The following is a 25,886-nucleotide window of genomic DNA, read 5'->3' on the forward strand; positions in this document are numbered from 1 at the left end:
CTCAGGGGTAGGGGCCTGAGAACTAACTGCTCTCTGCATCTTGCCCCCTTCCCCCACTCCTACCCCCTGCTAGAACAAGGAGTAGGAAGGGAGCAGACAGGGATGGGGGGCAGCTTCTCAGGGGAGACAGGATGGAGAGGTATCCCCAGTGTCTACCCAGGCCCTGTCTTCCTCACCCTCACTCTGCACCCTGAAAGGGGCAGGAGGCAGATGAGGTTCTTGCCTCCCGTGCGTCTGGTTCCTATTGAAAGGACTAATTCTTGCCTTATGGGGGTGAGCTATCTCCCTGTGAAATCAAGTTGGAAAAGAAAGTTTTACAGTGAGACACATGCTGCGTCCTCATGGAAACCAGGGCGAAGGAATGCACAGGCTCCCTCCCTGCCTCCGTCCTGCAGCCCCACCTGTCTCCTTGGGTTTGTAAAATGCCAGATGGCCATACTGGACTTGAGTGAGCATGGAGGACTGCAGGTATGGTGGGCAAAGGTGTGGGAGCTTTGGGGCAGGCATGAAGGCAGGTACTTGTGTTTGAAGTCCGAGACAGATCCCTCCTGGCCACACCCCTTGGGCTGGGAGCCAGTGGAGATCAGCACTACCCCCCTTCCAGGTGTCTTTGTCAGGACCATGGTATATTCCCACCACAGAGGCCCAAAGGGGTGGTCTAGAGGAAGCCTGAAAAAGGGGGGGGGGTTGGGCTGGACCTCCAAGAGCAGGAGGGGCCAGGAATCCAGCTGGGAGGGACCAGCAGACTGGCTGAGCCCGCCCAGCAGCCCGCCCACCCTTTCATCTCTGCAGCTCCTTCCTCCCTGGCCCTTCCTTGAGAGTGTGTCTGTGGGTCGGTCTGGGTGGGTTTGAGGAGGGGCAAGGAAGAGAGGGTCTTGATTGGACACAACTTCTTTGAAAATGGTCCTTTGAACAAAGGCCTGCTGGTAGTCAGACAGATAGACAGACAGACAGACGAGAGCTCGAGGACCCCCAGGGCAACTACTCTCAAGGGATAGCTACCTTCTGCAGCACCAGGCAAACCTGGGCGGGAGGTGACAAGAAAGGACAAGAGAAGCCCTTCCCCTCCTCCTGTGCCAGCCACCCAGGCCCACATTCCCCGAGAGCTAAAAGCAAGAAAGTAACCTTGAGGATTAAAGAGAAACGCTTCTTTGTTTGGGTTTCTTTCTTTTTATTTTTTTTTTCTAAGCCTCTATTCACATCTGTAGACTTTTTTCCCCTCTTGTCTGGGGGTGAGAGGAGAAGAGCCAGAGAATGTCCAGAGCAGCAGGGAACCAGACCTCCTCTGGGGCCACAGAAGACTATTCCTACGGCAGCTGGTACATCGATGAGCCCCAGGATAGCCAGGAGCTGCAGCCTGAAGGGTAAGTGAAGCCCCTGGCTCTGGCCAGTGTGGTGCAGTAGCAGAGACACTGATGGGGAACAGGGAAGACTTGTGCAAGGGCTGCTAAGATGGGCTCTGCCATTCATCTGCTGTGTGACCCACGGCAAAGCGCAGCATCTCTGGGCTTGCGTCTTATCATTTACATGGGAACAACAGCCTTTGTCCATGTGTTAAGATACTTGAGGTGGGGAACTGGCCAGGCTAGTCACCTAAAAAGCACCTGTGTGGTGTGTTTAAAATTGATCCCTGGGCCCCATCCTTAAAGTGGGTGACAGGGCTGTAGCCAGGATGGAGAGTGCTGGGTGAGTGGTTGAGGGAAGGTGGGCCTGCCTTAAAGGGTTTACTGGGCCCTGTGGTGACCACCTGGGGTGTGGTGTTAGCAAATGTCAGATTCTCTGGGCAGGCTGGGGGAAGGGAGAGGCAGAGAACCAAGGAAGAAAGCGGAGGTTGGGGGAACGGTAGTGGGGGGAGATGTGAGGAAACAGGCCACGCCTGCTTTCTTTGGCTAGCCTCAGAATCTGTGAGGTTGAGGAGATCCTGTTCCTTTTAGCAGGAGTGCTGGGGTCAGCCAAGGGAGGGAGGCTGCCTCAGCGCAGCCTAGTGTCCCCTGAGGAGGCAGGCCACAGCTGCCTTTTCCCAGACCATTTCTGCATTTGTTTAGTCTGGGCACCCTGGTGGGGGAGCTGGGCCTCCCTGTGCCCCCACATGCTGTGCCCCCACATGAGGGCCCCAGAGCCCAGTGGTCCCTCCTTGTTCTATCCCTGGTCCCATCCTCCACCTCCCTGCTCTGAGGGTTGGGGGAACTGGAAAGGTGAGGCTGGGGGTTGCCATGCCAGATGTGTGCACATCTGTTTTTCATCAACAAGAAACCAGAGAAGGAGAAATGTTCCTAAGCCTCCTCAGGGGCTGGGCCTTGGCCTGGCCAGCCCTGGGTCACCTGGCAGGAGCGGAGGCTCCACCCAGGCCTGGAGGAAGGAGCTGTTTGTGGGACTCTGGGCTCTGCCCACAGGGAAAGCAACCTTGCTGTCACAAGGGTGTGTCCCTCCTCTCGTTCTCTGGCTGACCCTGCTGCACATGTATGGAGTGGGGGGAGCAGCAGAATGGGGAGGGGCCCAGGAGCCCCAAGAGGACACAGACCCTGACCTGGGTTAAGGCCCTAATGTGAAGCTGTAACCTTAGCTGCCTCCCGGTCTGGTCATTGGCTGGGGCCATGCACCTGGGGCCAGCTCTGTGGCTGGGTATTTAGGTATGGCTCTGGAATAAAGTTGGTGTGTGGCAGGGACTGGGCAGTGGAGAGTACTGCTTCTAATATGGGTGGCATCTAGAATGCAGAGCTCACTTCTCCCACTGCAGGGAAGAATGAAGTTTGTTTGAACTTACTCACTTAGCCAAACCAAGTCAAGCTGCCTGCCTCCTCTCCACCACCCCCTCAAAGGTGGCAGCAGGAAGCAAGTAGCTCAGGGGAATCCCAAGGAGGTGAACTTGGGCTCACCTCACCAGCCTGTGTGAGTCAGACATCCCAGGAGGATGGAGTACCAAAGCTTTGAGGAGCTCTGACAATGGTCCCCCTCCGTGCCTCCGTGTGCCCCAGCAGGCTTGGGAGTTGGGGTTGGTAGGCCCTGGTGACCGTGGCTGGGATGGACTCAGTCTCCTGTTCACACTTATCCTCATGTCCCTATGGTGCCAGGACCTGGTTGAAGCTGTCAGGGTAGGGGTGGTGAGTCTGATTGGGATGCGATGTGTCATTGGGTCTCCCATGGGCAAGGGATTGATCCGCATAAGCTGAGCTGGCCTTTTCCACCGCAGAGGTCCCTCTGGCCAGTCATGTGCCCAGCTTGACGTGTGCCTGCTTGCTATCCACCCATCATCAATACTGAGCATCCCAGCCAGAGCCTGGGGACACAAATATGCCTGTGGCAGCTGCCAAGAATGTCATTCACCTCCCAACGGCTTCAAAGGGCTGCCTGGAAGGCGGAATCAGAGGCTTTCCTCATGGACTCCCTACGGGAGGGGTGAGGCCGTGCCAGGGTCATCGGCAGGCCATTCTGCTGTGAGTGGGGGAAGTCAGGAAGCAAGGCTTCAGGTCTCTTGGGACCTCACAGCCCCAGACCTCCCCCCAGGCAGTCAGCCTTTCCCTCTCACCCACAGAGATGTGTTCTGTCTTCCACTCTGGATGGGGCCCCTTGAGGCTCCCACTCAGAGTTGAATTCTAGAAACAGTTGTCTGGTTCTTTCTCTGTCTCTGTGTCCTCACCACATTGCAGTTGGCCTCTGTCCCTCAGTGTCCAAGACCAAGCCTCAGATCCTTGGGCCTCATTTGATCAGGTGCTCACTACAGTCATTCCAGAAACCTGCCTTCCCTCTGCTTCTCCACATCAAAGCAGGTACATTCTTCCTCGTAAATACCTCTGAGATACAGCCTGCCATTTCCACTCCTCAGCGACTATATATGTGGAACCATTTGCAAATGCTGATATTCGAGTGTTTCTGATGTACAGAAATGGCAATTTCAGATGGTTCAACTTAACTTCTCACCTCCCAGTCAGATCAGGTGCCAGAGCCAGATTATCTCAGTTTGAATTCTAACTCTGCCACTTGACTAGCTGTGTGATTTGGGCAACATACTTAGCCTCTCTGAGACTTGGCCTTCTTGTCTACACAAGAGGGATACCAATAGCATACACCTCTTAGGTAATAACTGAGTTAATCCATGGAACAAACAGTGCCTGGCACTTAGTCAGTGCTTAGTAAGTACTAGCTACTGTTGTTATTTATATTCAAGTCTAGCAACAAAAATTTCCTAAAATTGTCCTGGCTGGGTGGCTCTCTTAGCTTGAGCATCATCTGTATACCAAAGCGTTGTGAGTTCGATTTCCAGTCAGGACACATACCTAGGTTGTGGGTTCGATCCCCAGTCGGGACACATACGGGAGGCAACTGATCAATGTTTCTCTCTCACATCGATGTTCCTCTCTTTCTCTCTCTCTCTCCCTTCCTCTCTCTAAAATCAATAAAAAACAAAACAAAACAAAGCACACACAACAACAACAACAAACAAAACATATTCTCAGGTAAGGATTTAAAAAAAAAGTAATTTCCTAAAATCCTGAACACTGTCCTAACCATCTTTCAAACTTAAAGCAAATACCACTGCCTCTTACACCTGCCCCAAGGTTCTCTCCCTCTTCTGTATCCTTTAGCATCTGCTTGTGTGTCTTCCAGGATCAAGCTCCCCACCCTCCCTGAGGTGGTGTTCCTTTTGTCTGTGCCATTCTGTCTGTCCCACAGCATAAAACACCGGCCCATGAGCCACTGGCCAAATTTCTGTTGCTCAGACCTTAATCATTTGAGGGTCCATGAGCCTAAGCCAAACTGAGCTAAGAGGTAGATGGGAGGCCCAGATGATACATAAAGGGCCAGGGGTTCCCCAAGATAGGGCCTGGAGAGGATCCATGTGGGGGTTTTGGTTTGGGATAAGTGGGAAAATGGCCAAGCTGCTCCAGGGACAGTTTGCTGAGCCCCTGCCTTGGCTAACAGGGGGACAGGTTTGAGCAGGACCTAGTCAGATGCGGAGATGCATGCTGAGAGGGCCTACAAAGGTGGCTATGAGCTCTTGGGGCTGAGAGAGGCCCTTTTTCACCCAAAGCCCCACCCCATATGCTGGAGTAAGGGGCCTCAGAGTTAGAAGTGGGGAGTGTAAGGCCTGAGCTCAGACAGTGGGAACCTGATTCCCTACATGGCACCTGCCCTACCCATGAGTACAGTTCTGTTTTGGGAAGATGCCAGCTCTGCCCTGGCCAAGAAGTTGCACAAAACAGACTTATTCTGTCCCTCCACTCCAAGGACAAGCCCAGTAGCCAGGTTCTTTCCTGCTTCTCACCCTCTGGGATTTTCTGAGAGAAACAAGCTCTGGGAAGACTGGGCTGTTCCAGAGGAGTCATAGGGCTTGGGAGTCCTCCTCACACAACAGGAGGGCACCCAGGTGGTTGGCTGGGCAGGGAGGGCCCAGCTGCAGCATCTTGCTGGCCTTGCCCTCACAGGTGTCCTCCCAGGCTCTAGCTGGGCAAACTCAGGAGTCTCCTCCTCCCCAGGGACCAGTCCTGACTGCTCTGCCAAGTCCAGGTCCAGCTCTGAGCTCAGGAATCCTACCCTTTCTTTGCCATGATCCAGTTGAGAAAGCGGAAGCCTTTCTTGTGCCCATTGATCTATTTATCTCCACCATGGACCCACCTCTGTACTCAGCTATGGCCAGAGGAGGTCCTCTGCCAGCCATGGAAGCCTTTGAGGTAATTAGAAACAGACCCCCATTTAGATGAATGCAACTCAGCAGGCACAGTGCTTGATGAGCAGTGTGGCTGGATTTCAGACCCCACTCATTCCCTTGGCTGGGCATCCTTGTGCAGCATGCAAACTGCTCAGCTGTACATGGAAGCCCTTAATGAAAGGGAAACAGGAAGAGATATAAGTTCCAAAAGACTAAGGAAGATCATTCCAGTCAGACACAGACCAAACTCAGATACCAGTCAATGGAGGGCAAATTGTAGGACCAAATACTTGATTGCTTGACCTAGGCAGTATGCTCAGCCACAGTTCTGAGAAGAGGTCTGTGATGCCTGGAGCAATCGGGGAGGCATCCTGGAGGAGCGGGGGAATCAAGTGGGCCTTGAAGGATAGGCAGGATCTGGGTGAGAAAGAAGCGAGGTTCAGCCCAGCTGGCTCAATCTGTTTCTTCCGAGTCTTCCCCTGGGAGCCCCCTGTCTCCTTTAGCCCTGGAATCTCAGAGCTTGGCATAAGGCTGGCATACCACAGGAGCATGAGAGCCCTGGAATGACCCCGAGAAGGCAGAACTGGGTAGGCTTGTGTAAGAGAGATCAAAGGGTTGAGGGAGATGGAGCCCCAGTGTAGACAACCTGGAAACCCAGACCTGGTGGCCTACCTGGGGAATCCCTACTCAGGCATGACCAGCCTTCACTTGATCTGCAGGGTAGTGCCCTCTTGCCACCCCAGTGTGCTGCCTGGCCTCCTCCATACCTGCTTGGCTGTGCTGTCGGTGAGTCTAACCTAAGTCCAAACTGGCTTGCAACCTGCTGCCAGCCTGGGCAATGTGACTTGTGTTTCCTGCTGGGGCTGATGAAGGGAGCACCTGGGAGTCCAAAATGTGGGAGGGGGCTCTCACAGGGTCGGAACCCAAACCAGGATGCAGGCCAAGTCCAACCTCCCAGACTTTTGTCACCTCTTGGCCAGTCCCCAAGGTGCCACATGAGTATGCACAGGGGAATGGGGGGTTTCTTGGGTAGTGAGGCCAAGCGTCCAGACTCAGCTCATCAGGGAAGGCCTGGGCACCCCACACCCTCCACTGTGCTCTCCTTTAGGTGGTTGTGTTGCTGCTGCTGGCCATGCTGGTGAGGTGCCGACAGCTCTGGCCCCATGGCGGACACAGCAGGTCTGGGCTGCCCAGGTTGGTGCTGTGGCCTGGGCACCCCCACTCAGGGGGCCCAGCTTGGCGGGTGATTTTTAGGTACCAGCTCTGGCCTCAGGACACTCCCTCTTCTCTCAGCCTGGGGCACTCCCCATCCCCACCCAGATCTTCAGATTTAGTCGGAATGACCAGAGGGAGGGGGAGGGACCCACTCACGTTCACCTGCTCCTGTTTCTAACCCTGAGGAACCAGAACCCAACAGGGCCCGGCTCCAGGACACACTTTGTCAGGCAATTCATGGTCTGGACAGGCCATGATCACTCCACACTATCATGACCCTCGTTTCCCCTGAGGGTTTCATCTGGACCCTGATGCTAACGGCAGATTTCTGAGGGACTTTCTCCCCCCTGACTCTTCAGCCCTGCAACCCCAGAGCCTGGGACAGTGATGACCAGCTGTGGGCAAACTATGGCCCGCGGGCCGGATCCGGCCCGTTCGGCTGTTCTATCCGGCCCGCGGAGCCAAAAGACCGTACCCTTTTATGTAATGATGTTTACTTTGAATTTATATTAGTTCACACAAACACTCCATCCATGCTTTTGTTCCGGCCCTCCGGTCCAGTTTAAGAACCCATTGTGGCCCTCGAGTCAAAAAGTTTGCCCACCCCTGGTGATGACCCTCAGGAAATGACCCTGAGGAGATGACCCTGATCCGACTTATGTGGGAGACACCAAAGGGTTGGGGGAGGTGGCGGGTGGAGCTCCAGTGTAGGGAACTTTGCACCTCAGTCTGGGGCTGCACACCACACACCAAGGTGGGTCCTACATGCTGACTTTGTGGAGGAAGTGGGGTTTCTACCCTGACTGGGGGAGGGTTTGGGGGAGAGTGAAGCAGGATGGAGGTCTCAGGGCATGAGGGCAAGATGGACCATAGAAGCAGAGGGTCTTTGTGGCCTGACCTGAGCCAGGGAGGTGATGCCTAGGACAGCTGTGTCCTCTGTCTGCCCTCTACCCCAGGGTCACACTCAGGCCAGGGCGTTGACATTGTGCAAGGATGTTGTGACTCTTGGAGCTCTCTGAAAGTCTGCCAGCCCAGACAGAGCAATTAGTGTGGAGGCAGCTGTTTCCTGGAGCTGCCAGTGTGGGTGGAGGGAGCTGTGCTCAGGCTTGTTCGTGTGTGTGTGTGTGTGTGTGTGTGTGTGTGTGTTGTTGTTGTTGTTGTTGTTGTTGTTGTTGTTGTTGTTTTGGAGGGATGTTCCCAAGTCACTTTGCCACAGGGCCCAGAACTTGATACATAGAAGGCACTCCACAAATGTTTGTGGAATGAATGGATGAAGGGTCTCCAATTCCCTATCTGGATAGTGAGCTGGAAAGTGGGACCGGCTCTACTTCCCCAGTTTATGGAACATGGCATGAGGTAATGGGGTACTAGGCCTGAGCAACTCCCTCCTGTCCTGCCCTGCCCCTGCACCAGCCCTGTGGACTTCTTGGCTATGGATGGGCCCTGGACCGTACCCGCTGCTATCTTTATGGTCCTCTTCAGCTCCCTGTGTCTGCTGCTCTCGGCTGAGGCCCCGCTGCCCTTCCTCACCCTGACTTCACCATCCAGCCGAGGTACCCAGTGGTGTGGGCCTGGATTAATGGGATGGAGTTGGGGTGGGAATCCGGACTATCGGGGCAGGGCTCTTCTACAGTGAACCAAGTTGCTCCCCATTACATTCATGAGCCATTGCCAAGAAGACACTGTCCCCTTACTTCACCCACTGTCCCTCCACAATACCTGAAGCTTCCCTTTGTTGGTCCCAGCCATTTGGGTCAATACTGCCCTATTTGCTTCCTCTATTCTTGTGCAAACCCTACCTCCAAGATGTAGGGAACTCTCTTGTTCCATGGGCACAGGCTGGGTCCCCAAGACTCAGGTTCCCCCCACCCCCCAGTGAGAATGAAGGAGGGCGGGGAGTGGCATAGGAAAGGGTCCAGGAGAATTGAGGTGAGCTCAAGAAGGTGATGGTAATAAAGACAGCTGCCATGGAGAGGCATGGGACATGACCTCTTTAGATCATCCAGTTTTCACAATGACTCCACAAAGTGTGGACATTAGCCCCACTCTATAGTGAAGGATGCTGAAGGTCAGAGAAGGAGACAATAATAAAGTAGTAGCTTGTATATTTAGTACTAACTTTGACACCATGCTGAGCACTGTATGTAGAACTTCTTATTTATTTTGTTTTTGCTAATTTAGTCCTATTACTTCCATTTTACAGATGGGGAAACTGAGGCTCCAAGAGGTAACTGGCTCAAGATCACAGAGCTGATACCAGTCAGAGCCTGGATTTAAATACCAGGCTCTTACCTACTGAACCACCTGAGGGACTTGGAAGATGGAGACATGAGAGAGGTCTGGGTGGACTGGATTCAGTCCACACCTGCCCCTCTATAATTTTCTTTCTGCCCTTCTTGCCTTCCAGGACCCTGGAAGATACTGGCTTTGCTCTATTACCCTGCCTTCTACTACTCCTTGGCCGCCTGTGCCACAGTCAAGCATGTAGCTGCACACCTGCTCGGCAGTGTGTTGTCCTGGGCTCACTTTGGAGTCCAGGTTTGGCAGAAGGCAGAGTGTCCCCAGGCGCCCAAGGTAACCACTAATTCATGAGGGCCTGGGGCAGAGGACATGGAGGAGCTTCTTATACCAGCATGGCTCCTTTCATCTCTATTTGTATGCTGGGCTTTCCTGCCACCTTCTACTGTACACAGGATTCAACTCCTTAAAACACATGTCATTGCACACAGCCCCTCTATGGAACAAGGTAGCTGGGCCAGCCATCAGGGGTTTCTAGTCTGGAGGCAGTAGGGAGATGGGGATAGAGGAGATGGAAAAGGAAGCCTGAAATCCCCCCATTGTTGATCCCCTAGACTTCTGTTGGCCAGGCTGGAGGGGAAATGAAGACAGATGGAGGGTGGCAAGCACTGAGTAGGGGATGGTCTCAGAGAATTCCAAAACCTTATCTGGTTCACTGGCCATTGGCTAGGGATGTGAAGCTTCCCAGTCTAGAGCCCAAAGGGTGGAGATGTAGGCTTTGGAGTCGGACAACCCAAGTTTGAATCCAGCTTCATTAATTCATTCACTCATCCATTCATTTATTCAACAAACATATTTAAAGCACAAAATCCATACCAGGGACATTTCCAGACACTGGAATACAGCTGTGAACAAGGCAGACGAGGTTCTTGGCATCCCAAGAGCTGCTATTTCAGAAGGGGAGACGTAAACAAACAAACGTACAGAATGATTCCACGTGGTACTAAGTGCTTTGAGGAAACCATGTCAACTTCCTGTAAATGGAGTTGATATTACCAATCCCTCAGGGTAGAGGTGAAGATTAGTTGGTTTCTCTGAGAGCAGGGACTTGATTGATCTTTTTCACCACCCAGAACCTGGTATATACTAAGCTCATAATAAAAAGGATTGCCTAACAAGTAAGTGAGTGAATATATGAGAAGTCTAGCCCTGAGACTTCAGGGACAAATACCTCAAAGCCAGGAGGTAGGGCACGTACTTCCCTGATGACCATGTTGCAAACTGTACATAGACAAAATTAGGTCTTTGTCTAATTTTCAGGGGCCTGTGTCCAAAGTGTCAGGAACATAGGAACACAGAAAATGGGTATACCTGTTTCAGGCCCCATTGCAGCTCCCCAGGTGGGGCAGAGGGGATTACATAACCTCCTCCTTTTGGCTCCTCTAAGGGCCTTGGGAGTCCAAGAGCCTAGGGGAGGGGCAGGCATCTTGCAGGGCCTGAGAAGGTGAAGTGGGAGTGACTGTCCTGAGTGCCCTGGTTGGGGTGGGTGATGGTGGTAGAACCAGAGCCTTTCCATGGCACCCAGACCACCCACAGAGTCCTGGGTGAGGTTGGAAGGGAAATGGACCCTGGCCTTTAGTTGGGCAGAAAGGCAGAAGGTAGGTGTGTCTGGTGTCTTTCTATCCATACAGATCTACAAGTACTACTCCCTGCTGGCTTCCATGCCTCTCCTTTTGGGCCTTGGATTCCTGAGCCTTTGGTACCCGGTGCAGCTAGTGAGAAGCTTCAGCCATAGGACAGGAGCGGGCTCGGAGGTAAAGGGGCTGGGCTGGGCTTCCCCTGTCTGTTGGTCCCCTATATGTGGTGATACTTAGTGGAGGACCCAGCGTGCAGCAGGTCTCAGAAAAGGTTTTCTGAGTTGCCAAATAACTGGTTAGTCCTCCCTCCTAAGGCAAAGGCTAGGCCAGGCCCTGGGATGGCACCCAAGATACGTGGGGCACTGAGCTATGTGCACAGTAGGAACTCAACAAAGGAGAATTGAATCACTTCTCGGCCTTTTGATTAAGATCAAGTGTAGTATCTGTTCTTATCCGTTTAACAAAGGAGAATTAGGCCAGAGACAGTAAGTTGTAGCTCTGATTCTAAACCACTGGGATCCAACTGGAGATAGACAAGTCAGGAGCCTTGTCCCTGTGAGGAGCCTGCAGAGACTGCCATGATCCAGGAAGCACTCAGGGCAGAATTGCGCAATGAATCAACTCTCAGTTGGCTAATGTCAGATAAAGGGTGGTGGGGGTGGCTTCTTGGATGAGGTAGACTTGAGCAGTGGCCTGAAGGACAGACAGGATCTGGAATGGGGAGAGAATAAAGAGAAAGCACTGCGGGCACTGAAAAAAGCATGAATAAAGGGGCAGAGATGGGTTTCATCTGTTTTGTTCATGCCTGATTGGCAGCACCCAGCAAGTCTTAGTGCACAATAAACACTCAGCAAATATTTCTGAAGTTTGGGGTAGATGGATGGGCACATTGTGTCAAGAGATATGATAATCTTATTAAGAAGACTTCTGAGCACCTACCAAGTGCCAGGCCCAGGGCTGGGTGCTGTGGACGAGGAGCTGACTGAATCTGACCCCAGAACTCCTTGTGAGCTGGGGGAGCTGGATGCAGCAGCACATGTTTACAGCAAGGTGAAAGGAACAACTGGGGCTCAACCAAGTGCATGGGAGCATGGATGGAGACGGGGTCAGGTTCTTCCTGGTGAAAGAGGAGGAAGAGGAAATTGCTCCACAGAGACCCTTGAGAAAGCCTGAGGACACAGAGGGAAAAGACTGGTTACTTTTCAGCTAGGGAAAGGCTTGAAGGATGGCATCCAGGACAGAGCAGGGAGGTGGTGGTGCCAGTTGCTGACATATGGAGCACTGGATGAGAGCAGGAGTGCAGGTGACCATGCACAGTGTGTCAGTTTGCATTTTGAGGGTCTGATGAGCAGCTAAACCATGGCCTGGAGCTCAGGAGAGGGCCTGGGACTGAAGCTCAAGAAGGAGTGAGGTCCTTGAGGAGGGATGGAGGATGAGGGGAGAAGAGGCCAGAGTGGGCTCAGGTTCTACAGAGGCCACCCTGGGTCCCCATGGGCTCACCTGACTGAATTTAGCTTTCATATAGCAACAGCAAAGTTTTGAATATTTGTCACTACCTCCTCCCTATCCTCTAGGGAAGCCTGTTGTCCCCTCATTCTTACAGCTGGCTCTCCAGAATACATGTGCACCAGGCACGGCCCTGCCTTGCTGAATCTGTCCCCCTCCTCTTCCAGGCATCTTCTCTGCCTTGCCTCTCCCCCTATTGCATGTGTTTCCTCTTGAGAAGTCTTGGGAGAAATAAAATCCTCTTTGGCCCTTAGTCAAAGAGGTTTAAGCCTCAAAGGACACAGCCAAGCTTTGAGCTGACTCACACCTGTCCTGGATCCCAGAGTTGCTATGGCAACAGGTGACAATGGCCTATATTCTCCTAATAATGGGGGCAGGGATTCACTCCCTGTTTCCATTGGTTTCTGCCACTTGGAAGTCAGCTTAAGGCCTGGAATGTGGCTTAGACAAATCCAATTACCCTTGTGCTCTCCCTTGAGTAGGAGAGGCCTGGGCATCTGACCTGGAATGGCCCCATCCTGCGTCCTGATCAGGGATGTGCCCATGGAATATAGTCTCTCTTTGCCCCAGTCTCAGTTAGCAGAGGTGTGAGGGCCAGGAGGGAAACAATGATGAGATGTGACTGAGTAAAGCAGGAGAGGGTTGGAGCTAGATAGACAATAGGAAGAACTTCCCAGCATTGAGTGTTCTTAGATAGGAGACCGATTAATCTTGTATTTATGGAGGAGGAAAGGGCAGTGTTGGGGGATATGGGCCTCAACCCATAGGTTGGCCCTTCTCTGCACTCCACCACAACCAAGAGGTTTTTATGGAGCACCTACTGGGTGCCCACTGTGGTACCTTAAGCCAGGGCCCCAGGGATGGCTCAAGGCAGGTCTCATCTCTCTGTCCCCCCAGAGGCTGCAAAGCAGCTACCCTGAGGAATACCTGAGGGCCCTCCTTTGCCTGAAGAAGCTGAGAAGCAGGTGAGGTTCTAGGCACACCCTCTGAGCCAGTGGGCAGGGCTAGCTGGGCAGGCTTGTTTGGGAGGCTGGCAATGGGCAGGCTTGTGGGGCAGAGATGAACTGACAAAACTCTGGGTCTCGGGGCAGGGGCTTCCCCTGAGTCTCCTCCACTTCCTGGGTCTTTCTGCAGCTCCCATACATCCAAGCATGGCTTCCTGTCCCAGGCCTGGATCTGCTTCAGACACTACATCTACACTCCACAGCGAGGTATGGAGTGGGGAGCTGAGATCCAGAGTGACAGGTGACCTCCGCCTTCCCGTGCACAAAGCAGCTACAGTGGCATGTCAGCTCCTGCCACCCTCAGAACTTTGTCATCGGGAAGAACAGCCCCGAGCCCCTGGCCTGACTTGGCCTTGGTGGTCCAGGGTCCTATGAACTCTGGCCCTTTTCCTGGGCCCCCAGGGAGGTGTGGGAGCTCCTAGGCCTGGGTGGAGACTCACCATGCCCTTCTTTTTGGGAACTGCAGGATTCCGACTCCCACTGATGCTTGTGCTTTCAGTCACCCTGACAGGGACAGCCATTTACCAGGTATGTCCTGTCTCTGCAGTGCCATTTGCCTTTGTACTCCCAAGTCCGGGTGGCTCAGGCCCAGCTCATCTCTCTAAAAACGTGGCCCACAATCCTGCCCAGCTGCTTCTGATGTCTTGAGAGCGCTGGCCTACCCAGAGGGAGGAGGCGTTAACTCTTGTTGGACTCACACAGTCAGAGCATGAGTTTTGGAGTTATATGAACAAGGGTTTACGTCCTAGCTTCATTATTTACCTCCTGTGTGACTTGCATAAGTTAGTCAACCTCCTTAAACCCATTGGCTCAGCTAAAAGTGGAAGAAATTACCTTCATCTTTGGGAATTTGGGAAGATTTAGTGAAATAACAAGTGTTTGATAAATCCCCACTACCATCACCACCACCCCTTACAAACCAACCAACCAACCAAAATCTCAGGAGGTAGATATGGTTTTTCTCTATTTTACAGAGGGGAGAAATTGAGGCTCAGAGAGGTGAATTTGACTTGGCCAAGTTCCTACAGCTAATATCTCAGGGCAGCCAATGTCTGAATCCAAGCCTGTCTAGCTTCAATGCCTCTGCTCATATATAGGACACTTTGCTTTCTCCAATGTAGAAAAGTTGGAAATTTTATATTCTGAAATTTAAGATAGATGACTGATACAGATTGACAGACAGTCGTAGATGTACAGTTGTGCTGCCTGAAAGCACACCTCTGGCCTATTAGCTAAACTTGGATCTGTTTGTAACATGCTGACCACAGGCATGAGGACACTGCTCTTGGGGGCAGATAAGAACACTGATGGGTGCCAGGAACGATGCAGCCAGTGTGCTCCCTAGAGTCTTCCCTGTGACTCAGAAAACACTTTTCCTGGAATGGGAGTGCCTGGTTCGGCACAGCCAGACCCTGGTGCTCTCATTCTGGGGTTCTTCCAGGTGGCCCTGCTGCTGCTGGTGGGTGTGGTACCCACCATCCAGAAAGTGAGGGCAGGGATCACCACGGACGTCTCCTACCTGCTGGCTGGTTTTGGGATTGTGCTCTCAGAGGACAGGCAGGAGGTGGTGGAGCTGGTGAAGTACCACCTGTGGGCTCTGGAAGGTGAGGTCTCTGGGGGATGGGGGGTCCCTGAGGGCCTGCAGTGGGGGGATATGAGCTGGGTGGGATACCTGAGCTGCTCGCCCTTGGGCACATTCCTTCTTTGGGTCTCAATAAAGTCATCTCCAAATTGGGGGGTTGGGGCTTGGGGCTTCCTGTCCCAAGTCTCTGAGACCTGAAGGGGTCATCTCAGTAGCCCCTCGTCAGCTTGTGTGTTGTCTCCCACCCTCACCCACAGTGGCTTTGCTCAGCTCTGCAGGCTGCAGATGGGGAAGGCCATGGAGTGTGAGCTGAGGCAACAGCTTGGGGCCTTTGCTGAGGCTGGGGAGGAAGGGAGGAGGTGGAGCTGTGGGGATGGAAGGAGCACCAAAATTTTGAGCTCATTCTCATGGCAGGTGGGTGGGATTGGGCTCAGCAGATGCTTTTTTTCTCCCAATCCCTGTCCTCCTGGGCCATCTCCTTTCTCCCTCCCTCCCTTGACAATGAGACCCAGGCTGGGGAACCATACCAGCCTTCCCTTCTGGGGTTAGAAGCTTCCTTCATCCCTTAGCTCTGTTACCCACCTCCCCCACCTTCCAGGCCCTCCCAATAGCCCTGTGGAGGAGACTGAGAAGTGTCCCCATTTAACAATGGGGAAGGACTCACCTCAGGTGGTACAGTCAGGCAGAAAAGAACTCAGCCTTTTGATGCCTCTGCTGGGACTCTCTCCACCACTGTGAGACCAGAGCTTGGTGGTCAGGAGTCAGGGGGCCTGCACTCTCTGCTGACTTTGGAGTTCTTGGCTGGTATGAATACCCTGGCTTCTGAGGAGTAACATGTGATGTTTGGAGCTTAGGCTGCAAGTATTGCAGGTGGAGGTGTGACTACTCTGCCACTGTTCCTGACCATCAGTATCCTCATCCACAAATCAGGCATGCTAAGAGCAGGGAGGGGCAAGGAGCGGGGATGGGCAGAGGTGTGTACGGTACTGCTTCCTTCCCTGATGCCAGCCTCACCACCTTCCTAAGCAATTTTCCTCCCATACCAGAGGCTGCCCTGGATTGCAGCTGAGGCCCACAAGCTGGACAGGTGACAAGTTCTGGTGGGCTGAAATGACATCTCCAGGGAGATTTTCCAACTTGGATACAATTTGGGCCACAAGCAGGAGTAGACATGACTCACATCAGTCCACAGCCAAGCACAGACCTCACAACAGCCCTGTTAGATTAACATCATTGATGCCATAGCTCAGAATAGGGAATCAAAGACCAGAGGCAGGAAGTGACATGCCCAGGACAATGGATTCTGCTTCTGCTCAATTCACTTGGCATTTATAATCACACTAGTGACCCGGTGCATGAAATTCGTGCACATTAAAAGGGGATTAATTAGAGAAAATAATTTAATATTGCTATTTGCACTTTCTCTATAATAGAAGTGTCAGAGATGAAAGAAAATTAGTAAAATGTATATGAAAACCTTCCTCCTATCAGAGTCTGGGGCTCACCATGGGACCCAGAGTCAAGTCCCCACCTACCCACATGCACCTCAAAATCGTGTGAGACCCAGACCCGGCCCCTCTCCTGCATTGGGCTAAATCCAGACCTGGCCAGTCCCACCCTTGGGCAGGGGGCAGAGCCTCAGGTCCCCTGGCCCGGTGCTGGGGCAGGGGCTCAGCCTGAGGTCCCCTATCAAGCCCTGCCAAGTGGGGGACACAGCCTGAGGTCCCCTGTCAAGCCCCACAGGGGCGGGGGAGGGCGTAGCCTGAGGTCCCTGCTGATTGCTCGTTAAGGCTCCTTATGGGAACTTGGCCTCAGCTGTGGGTGCAGCTATCTTTGTGATGGAGTGATGGTCAATTAGCATATTCCCTCTTTATTATATAGGATGCTGTGGTTTCCATGCCCAAAGGTCCCCATTTTGAATCTTCTCAGATGCAGGGTCAAACAGCAGTGTTTACTCTCCTAGTTCGAAGATGAGGAAAACTGAAGCCTGGGGACATTAGAGATATGTCCAAAGCAGTCAGCAAGCCAGGGTGGAATTGAGATTAGATCTGACCTTGGGACCCTTTGGTGTGTTCTTAGCCTAAGGAGCTAATATGCCATCTGAGTGCTGAGGGCCTGTTTTAGGGCTGCCACCCTCTCCTCCCCAGCACCTGGTTAGTAAACCTGGCATTGTTCACAGAAAGTTCACTTTGAGTCAGGCAGACTAGATTAGAATTTCTGCACTGTCACTTACTAGCTGTGTGACCTTGGGCAAGACACTTCTCTGGATCTCAAATTCCCTATCTGCAAAATGGTGCTGCAGCAACAAAGGCAACCTTGTCCTTGAGGTCCTGGATCTGGTGGGGAAGACAGTTGGATCCACCAAACAGGTCCCAGAAGGGAGCAGCTGCAGTGTCCCAGAGGAGGCAAAGCGCAGGAAGATCTTATGGGCATCAGGATTAGGAGGGACCCAAGTTTGGAACCAATTGAAAAAAGGTAGAGCAGGAGGTAGATGGAGATCAAAGGCCAGGCCTGGGGCCCTGGGATGGCTCAGCAGGCAGGCTCCTTACCTCCTGGCAGAAATGGTCTGAATGCATCTTTGCTGGTGCAGAACTGGCTCCTGAAGGGCAGATGGAACAGGGCAAAGCTCTGCATGCTCAGAGCTTTCTTCCAGCTTCACTTCAGAAAAGTACCACCTCCTGCCCCTGGAGGAGTGAGCCCAGGACAGGCAGGGAGGCTCCAGTTTCTGGAACAGTTTCCCTAAGAATCGCCTGTTAACTTTAAAAACCCCAAGGCTCAAGCTCCAGGCCTGACTTCAGAAACCCTGGTAACTCTGATGTGAGCCTACATTTGTTTGAGAACCACTGTAGCAGGCACTCTATACATGTCAGTCCGTTGATTGCTTTTACTCGATTGCTGAATGAAATAAACCTTTAAGGCTTTATCTTCTGAAAGCCCCCAGTGCAGTGGTTCTCAATGCTGGCTGCATGCCAGAATCGCCAGAGTTGTTTTTACAAAAGCTAAGGCCTGGGTCCCACCCCCAGAACTTCTGATTTAATTGGTTGGGGGTGTAGCCTGGGCCATGGGGCTTTTAATATCTCCAGGGGACCCGAATATGCTGCCAGTGCCCTTCTGCAGCGCCTGTAGTTATGTGCAACTAGTGCTTGCCTTTTGCACGTGCATTTGCAGCCCCTGCCCCTCAACCACTGGCCCTGCTCTGGTGGAACAGGAAACCAGGAACACTTCCCTGGGATGGCCGAGGAGAGCAGGGTGCAGGCACCCTGGCTCTTTCTGGGTCTGCTTGGGAATGGTTACACTTCCTGCTCTATCACTTCCTACAGTGTGGCTGGTGGAGCAGACCTCTCAGTCTCAGCCTCTTTCTTGGTTCCATGTTTTCACGTGCTTCTCCTGTGCGGCTGCTTTGAGGGTGCAGGGCAAGGCTGGATGTGGATGTAAGGTGAAAGGGGTGCAGCCTCCATCCTCGCTATGCTTAAATACCAGGCTTGCTCACAACCATAAATTCTCCCCCAGCTGCTGGTAAGACAGCAAACTCATGATCTGTGCTCATGGCTGGGGTGGCCAGGGAGATGGGGTAGAGATGGGTAGCAGTGGTCACCTCCCCTCATTCTGATGGACTCAGGCCACACCGAGTGCATGTGCATCCTCGTGCCTGGAACAAAGGCCACTGATGCAGATCTAGATGGGGTTTTATGCTCACATCATGCTGTGAGATAGGCAGCACAGCAGTGTGCCCAGCATTAGTAAGCTAGGCTGGGAGATGAAATGACCCCTGAAGGCTACACCATCAGGGAGCAGTGAAGCTGGAGGTAGATGCCAGGTTGAATGCGTCTCTCACTGGAAGTCACACAGCAATGGACACACCAAGACCCGGGTGAGGGTCAAGTCTATAACCTCAGAGGTGGCCTCTCCTCATCTTGGCCACCCTATGTCACCTGGTACCATAGGCCAGTTGGGGCTGTCAGCTTACACCGGGTCTGAGAACCGGGAATGTGGCAAGAGGCTTCTGCTCACAGTGGGGTGTGGGGCAGGGTAACTCCCACCAGGCACACCCTGGTAGCAGTTTGGAAGCTGCCAGGAGATCCTCCAGGCATGGCCTCCCACTTTGCTTCCTCTTCACCCTCCAGTTTGCTACATCTCAGCCTTGGTCCTGTCCTGCTCACTCACCTTCCTCGTGCTGACCCACTCACTGGTGACACACAGGTCAGTAGCAGGCTCTGACCCTCACTGTAGAAGTGGGGAGGAGGTCAGTGTCTTATGGGCTTGTAGGACCCCTGACTCAGAAGGGCTGTGGGGAAAGGCCTGGGGCTAGAGGGAGGGTGGGTCTCTGCAGGCCCAGGTTGCCACTGAGCCAGCTGCCCTGTGTTGGGCAGAGAAGCCGGGAGGTTCAGTCTGAGTGGGTAACCATCTGTGAATGATTCTGGGGCAACACTGAGTAGGGGCTGAAGTACAGAGTTTGCCCATACTGAGAAGGGCCACCTGGTGGGCTGGATTTGATGAGAGGCACCTGGGAATGGGAGAGGAAGAAGAAGCTGAGGGAGGAAGGTGCCACAGGCAGGAGAACTGCATGACAAGGGCACAGAGGCTGGGTGAGCCTGATGCTTGTAAGTGTGGGTGACTGGTACTGGAGAGATTGTTATGGGACATTGAATGTCAGGCTGCCCACCTTGCCTGTTCATGGTAAATGATAAGGAGCACTGAGGAAATGTGAGCAGAGAGAGAAGGTTCTAGTTGGGTGGGAGGGGTGGTCCATGTCAGAGAACTGGTTCCTATGACCTGCACATTCATCGGGCCTCAGAGGTCATCCTACCCCTCTTTCCTCACAGGGGTAGCCCTACTGAGGCTGGCATTCCAGGCCCTCAAGCCTCTGCATTGCATTATATTCAGGCACATTCCTGCTCATGTGCCAATATGGGCTGTCTCAGGAGGTAGTAATGAGATCCATGTCACTGGAGGGTTCCATGGCCATAGATGGGGAACCTTGCCTCCCACCCTGGTGGCCGAGCTGTGAGTCACTTTCCATCTCTTCTGGTGTTTCTCACTTTTCTGACTTGGCTCACATTGAACCTTTGGCCTGAATTTGTTTCCCTAGATCCCCACCTCACCAGTTTACTCTTACTTGTATTTATCCTTTAAGACTCTACTCAGACCTCGCCTCCTCTGGGAAGCCCTCCCTGACTTCCCAGGCTGGATTAGTAGCCTCCACTGGGTTCCCACACCCTGAGCTTCCCTGCCTTTGGGCTGTAATTAGACTGAGAGTTCAGCCAGTGGCTAGCCTCGAGGAAGAATTTAGGGAGTATATGTGCTCCCTGAGATCCCTGCCTTCTCACCCTCATCCCAGGGCCAACCTGCGAGCGCTACACCGAGGGGCTGCCCTGGACCTTGGCCCCCTACCTCAGAGCCCTCACCCCTCTCGCCAGGCCATATTCTGTTGGATGAATTTCAGCGCCTACCAGACTGCTTTTACCTGCCTTGGTGAGCCCCTCAGCCCACCCTACTGGGCCTTGGCTGGTCCCAGATACTGACCCCAGTGAGTGAGGGGAGAGTGGTGAGCAGTTCTTGACTGCCCCTGGGTGTCTGCCTGTGCTGGGGCAAGTTCTGGGATAAGAGTGAAAAGAGGGACCCGCCTGGCCTTCCCTGCACTCAGGAAGCTCTCTCAGGTAATAGGGGACACAGGAGCCCTTGGGGAAAAGATGCCCCTAACATGAGCATGGTCCTGGGGTGCCACCAGTTGTTTACACAGGGGATAGACCCAGGGCTGGAAGGTGGGAAGCTTAAGGAGGCACATTCTTGCTTTGGTGAGGGAGGGCTATGCCATGATGGACTGCCTCAGGAGGCAATGAGACCCATGTTACTGGGGTATGCAGGCAGGGTTCCATGACCATAGATGGGGATTGCAAAGGGGGTCTGTTCTTGAGGGAGTTGGACTAGATTAACTCCCAGGATCCTCCCAGCTCCTAACTTTCTGATTCTCCCCATGGGCTCTGTAGTGAATAAAGCCCTCTGAAGTTCAAGAAAGATAGGTCAGTGTTGTGAAAGCCAGGGCCGGCTTTCTCTCCCTTCTGGTTCCTGCAGTTCTCACCCTGCCCTCCAGAACGAGGACGAAGGATGATCAAGGAGTAGATTTGATCATCTCAGTGGACTTTGTACCTCCCAAGCCCTCTTGTACACATGTCCCCACATAAACAATTAGCCAGTTGTTTCATTAGACAACTGTGGGGCGCCTATTGTGTTCCAGACTCTGACCAGTAAGAATGCAAGCATTACTTTAAAATGTAGTCTGCTCCCCAAGGACTCAGGAGCAACGGAGGGAAAATAACATTTACAAAGTACCTACTGGTTTTCAAAGGGTTGCACAGACATAATCTCATTGGGTCCTCACAACAGCCCTGTGTGGTAGGGGCCACACTCCCCATTTTACAGAGGGAGAAACCAAAGCTCAGAAATGTAAACTAACTTGCTGGTGGCACAATGAGGCATCAGAGCAGGGATCTGAAATGAGGTCTGCCCAATTCCAAAGTCTTTGGGCTCCTGGGAGTGCCAGGGGTGGTCTGGATCCTGCAGAGGTTGATGTTTGTCCCCTCCTCATCCTGGCAGGGCTCCTGATACAGCAGATCATCTTCTTCCTGGGGACCATGGCCCTGGCCTTCCTGGTGTTTATGCCCATTTTCCATGGCAGCAACCTTCTGCTCCTCCAATCACTGGCGTCCTTGTGGTGAGAGAGGCAAAGGGCTGAGGGCTCTGGGACCCCTTCCCAGAGGGCCACTAACAGTGACACCCTCCTTCCCCGCCTGCAGGCCTTTCTGGCTGACCTTGGCCCTGGCTGTAACACTGCAGAACATGGCAGCCCACTGGGTCTTTCTGAAGACTCACCATGGATGGCCAGAGCTGACCAACTGGTAAGGCAGCTCCTGGGTTTGTGGCTCTTTCAGGTCCTCAGCCTCTTCTCCTTCCTGTCTTTAGCTGTGTCCTTCCTCCTCCACTGCCACCTCTCCCTTCTCTGTCAGGAAGCCCAGTGGGTGGTAAACAGAGATTGCCTTACCCACAGAGAATGGGGTAGTGGCCAAGCCTACTCCACATACAACAGTCACAGGGCCGGAGTCACCCCATAGCCTTTCCTGCTTTGAGATCAGCATTGCTCTCCCTGGATCCTCTATGGCCTCCACACCATGTGCCTCCCTCTTTGCAGGAAGGAGGTTAACAGAAACATTATTTCCCTGTTAGATGGTAAGGCTGTGGTAGGACCTTGGCCCCAAGAGAAACTCGGAGTCAGTGGACAAGGGAACCAGAGGAGGGAGATGGGAGACACTGGGGTCATAGAAAGATTCAGGTGGAACTGAACTTAAACCCTAACTCTGCCACTGATTAGCTAGGCAGCTTTAGCTAAGTCACCCAATTTCTCTGGGCCTCAGTTTCCCTTCTATAGGAGGGAGTACATGCCCTGTCTCCCAGAGTGGTGGGGAGGGCCAGTTGGGTTGCGAGTTGGCCCAGCACAGGTTGGGGTACATACAAAGTACACTCAATAAATAGCAGGTACTCAATAAATACACAGCAGCTGTGGTCATCAGCTGAGGAAGGGGCTGGGAGTGTGGGGACCTGACTTAGCCTTGCTTCTCCCTCACCCTAGCTGCGCACTCTATGCAGCCACCTTCCTTCTCTTCCCCATCAACGTGCTGGTGGGCATCATGGTGGCCATCTGGCGAGTGGTCTTCTCTGCCCTCTACAATGCTGTCCACCTTGGTCAGATGGACCTCAGCCTGCTGCCACCTAGAGCTGCCACTCTTGACCCTGGTAAGGTCACAGGGCAGGGCCAGGATGGGGGTTGCTCAGGTTGCCCAAGCTGTAAGGGAGGGTCTGCCCTGATGCCCGACCAGGTCTATGTTCAAATCTGTTCTCTGAGATGTCTGGGACTGCCACATCGGTGTGTGCAGTGGGCCCATGTGCAGTGCATATGCCATGTACTCAGGTGTGTCTGTGTGCTTTCATGCAGTGTGCAGGGTGCCTGTGTGTGTGTGTGTGTGTGTGTGTGTGTGTGTGTGTGTGTGTGCAGGTGTAGGTGTGTAGGTGTGTGTGTTTAGGGACTGTCTGGGCTCCTCTCTCTGAGCGCTGCCATCCCTCACCCACCCCAGGCTACCGCACATACTGCAACTTCTTGAAGATTGAGGTCAACCAGTCGCATCCAGCCATGATAGCCTTCTGTACCCTGCTCCTGCGAACACAGAAGCCCCAGCCCCATCTGGCCCCCCAGGATGGACTCAGACTCCGGGTGGAAGAAGAAGGTGTGCCTTCCCTTTGAGGTTGGGAGAGTTGAGCCCACTCACAGCTTCTCCCAGGAAGGAGGGACACACCCCTCCCCAACATGCACCACTGAGCAAGAAAATGCTCACTTTCTGTTCCTGGGCTGCCTATGGGAGAGAGGAAGTGAGAATTTTCCTGGTCCATTTTGGTAATTTTTTCCATCATGTGCATGCATGTGTGCACATGCACACACTTTCTCACTCCGCATGCTCACACATCCTCTCACAGAGAAGGAGATGGCCATCTTGCCAAGGGGCTCTATCTTCCCCCACCATGGGCCATCCTCCACCTCTCTCTCTCTCAGGCAGTCTCTCCTCCCGTACTGTCTGGGAAGTGTGTAGTAGGGAGGGGGACACTAAGCTGGAACTCCAGTCTCACCAGCCTCCTCCACTCACCCAGGGGATTTTCAGACTGTGTTCAGGTCTGGGTACAGGGGGCTTGGCTGGGTTTGCAGAGTGACTGACAGAAGGTCTCCCCTTCTCAGGGATGCAGCTGCTGCAGACCAATGACCCTGTGGCCAAGGGAACAGGGCCCAGAGCCGGCCGAGGCAGGGCTCGCTGGGGTCTGACCTACACGCTGCTGCACAACCCGGCCCTACAGACCTTCCGGAAGAGGGCCCTGTCAGGTGCCCGGGCCAATGGCACCCAGCCCTGAGGGTGGGGAATGCTAAGGCATGTGTCCCCATCTGTGTACTTGCTTCCCCTCTTCCCAGCCCATCCCTTCCCTGGTTCTCCCAGCATTTCCCCAGCCATGGTAGGCTCTCTGCTTAGCACCAGCTCTGCCAGCAGGTCCCAGGATCAGGATCCCAGTGACCAGCCCCTGAGGCTGGAGGTCACTGTGGTTGTGTGGAGGCTGTCTACACTGCGAGCCTTGAGAGGACTCTATTCTACTCCCTTGGCCTTGGAAGTTAAGGACTCTGAAGAAAGCAATCAATGGTTTAGGCCCTTGGTCCAGGAGCCAGTGGAACCAAAAAAGCTACATCCAGGTCCCTCCCCTCGCTGGCCCTGCTGCCAGCCTCCAGGGCCTCACTGAAGCCTTCTGCTGACCTGGATTGGTGATTCAAGCTGGGACAGCCTCGCTCCAGCAGCCCAGGAGAAAGCTAGTGGGCTCCTACTGGCAACAAAGTCATAGCTCACACCAAGCCCTGCACCGAGCTGCCACACTTGAGAGCTGATGTTTTTGTAGTTGGCATGCCTTTAGACATTATAAAAGAGGTCAGTGTGCTCCCTGCAATAAACTTGTCCTGAGAAATAGTCCTCCATAGGGGCAGGTCATGTGGGGACAACTGCCCACACGGTTTTATGGGGCTTGGGTGGGGATGGGTATTCTGGTCACATGCTGGGCTGGGACCCCCTGGGTTGGGGCAGAGAAGACCCTCCCCCTAGCCACATCCCTTTGGGTGGTGGAGAGATTAGGGACCCTATGATGCCACCCCTGAGCCATGGGGACATTGGCTTTAGAAAGGAGGACTTATTCAGGGTCCTCAAGAATGAGCAAGACTTGGGGAGCAGAAGAGATTTAAGGAAGATGGGGACAATGTGAATTAAGGTGTGGAGGTGGGGGCATGCAGTGAGGGAGCTGCCCTGATGGTAGAAGATCGAGGATGCAGAGGGGAAGGGCAGAGGGGGGGTGGCCCTTTTCCTGGTGGAGGTCAGAAGCTGTGTAGGTGAGGGTGTGGGTCCATTGTGGGCTGGGGGCTACAGAGGGTGAGGGAAATGTGGCCACTGCAGAGATCAATATCAGTGGGGTCTAAAAAAATGTCTGCACAGTTAGTGGAGACCAACTTCTTCTCCACGTTCCTACACCCCAATACAGCCAAAAACACACATGAAACCAGGGCCAGGGAGCTGGGACCCACCTTCCAGGCTTCCTGTGAGGAGGGCAAAGAAGGCAGGCTCTGATCCCACTGCAGCCCGTGAAAAATGCCTTCTTGGCCATGTGTCCATGACTGACAGGATCACAGGGAGGAGAAGGCAGACTGGGTCTCAGCCCTTAATAAGGAACCAGTCACAACAGAATGTGGTCAAGCTGGGACACTGGATGCCCAGCACTGTGGGAGCCAGAGGAGGGGGCATAGTGTGCACTGGGAAGCAGCGGCAGGACATCCAGGAAGGCTTTCTGGAGGATGTGGTACCTGAGCCGAGTCTCAAAGGCTGACTTAGCCAAGTGAGGAAGAGGGGAATGGTGTTCAGACTAAGGGAACAGCATGAATAAAGATGCAGAGGAAGACTCATCACAGAGCATTTAGAGAACAAGTCATTAGTTCTAAGGGAGGCCAGGAGGGGTGGGGGACCTGAGAGAGCCAGTCAGAGTGGCCATGAATACTTGGCTGGGGAACTCAGAGCTTCATCCCAAGGCAGTGGGCGCCATGGGTGACTTTAAAGCAGGAGAGTAGCCAGTTCATTTGGAGCACAGCTGTTCCCCAGTTGCCCCTGACTCAGGTCTTGGGCCTACATCCTACTGCAAAAAGCCAGGCCTGCTCAACTGAATGGAGCCAGAGACATCAGAGGTCCAAGTCAGGTTAGGGTTATCAAGCCGTAGCGAATCAGAGTCAACTGGACCCTTGAGCACTATCATGTCCTACCTCATCTTTTTTTTTTAAATTGTACTCATTCTTTTATTCAGAAATATGGCATTTTAATTTTCACCCAAGGATATGTTTTTATTGATTTTTTTTAGAGAGAGGGGAAAGGGGGAGAGAAAGAAAGACAGAGAGAGGGGGAGAGGAACACTGACTGATTGGTTGCCTTTCCCTGTACAGG

General features: G+C 53.3%; 1 protein-coding gene across 2 annotated transcripts; it reads left to right on the forward strand.

The window, feature by feature from the left end:
• Nucleotides 1-809: 809 nt before the first annotated feature.
• On the forward strand, nt 810-24,372 carry STRA6 (signaling receptor and transporter of retinol STRA6). Of its 2 annotated transcripts, none has more exons than XM_080688238.1 (18): nt 810-1,364; nt 6,367-6,433; nt 6,756-6,841; nt 8,276-8,415; nt 9,066-9,089; nt 9,270-9,436; nt 10,792-10,914; nt 13,141-13,208; nt 13,378-13,454; nt 13,714-13,775; nt 14,689-14,851; nt 18,954-19,029; nt 20,168-20,301; nt 21,424-21,541; nt 21,624-21,725; nt 22,454-22,617; nt 22,956-23,105; nt 23,609-24,372. In XM_080688238.1, exons 1-18 carry the CDS (start codon nt 1,255-1,257, stop codon nt 23,776-23,778), a joined length of 2,001 nt encoding a protein of 666 aa, XP_080544364.1. In that variant the 5' UTR covers nt 810-1,254; the 3' UTR covers nt 23,779-24,372. The 2 variants fall into 2 exon arrangements, with proteins under 2 accessions (XP_080544364.1, XP_080544365.1); XM_080688239.1 differs by having other exon boundaries at nt 1,245-1,364; nt 8,345-8,415.
• The last annotated feature ends 1,514 nt before the right edge of the window (nt 24,373-25,886 follow it).

Source organism: Plecotus auritus (genome assembly GCF_963455305.1).
Source record: "Plecotus auritus genome assembly, chromosome: 1".
Taxonomy (NCBI): Eukaryota; Metazoa; Chordata; class Mammalia; order Chiroptera; family Vespertilionidae; genus Plecotus; species Plecotus auritus.

Coding starts and splice junctions, on each gene's coding strand:
- STRA6 (XM_080688238.1), top strand. CDS start 1,255: ATGTCCAGAGCAGCAGGGAACCAGACCTCCTCTGGGGCCACAGAAGAC. Junction 13,209..13,377: donor CTGAAGAAGCTGAGAAGCAG/GTGAGGTTCTAG, acceptor GTCTTTCTGCAG/CTCCCATACATCCAAGCATG. Junction 13,776..14,688: donor CAGGGACAGCCATTTACCAG/GTATGTCCTGTC, acceptor GGGTTCTTCCAG/GTGGCCCTGCTGCTGCTGGT.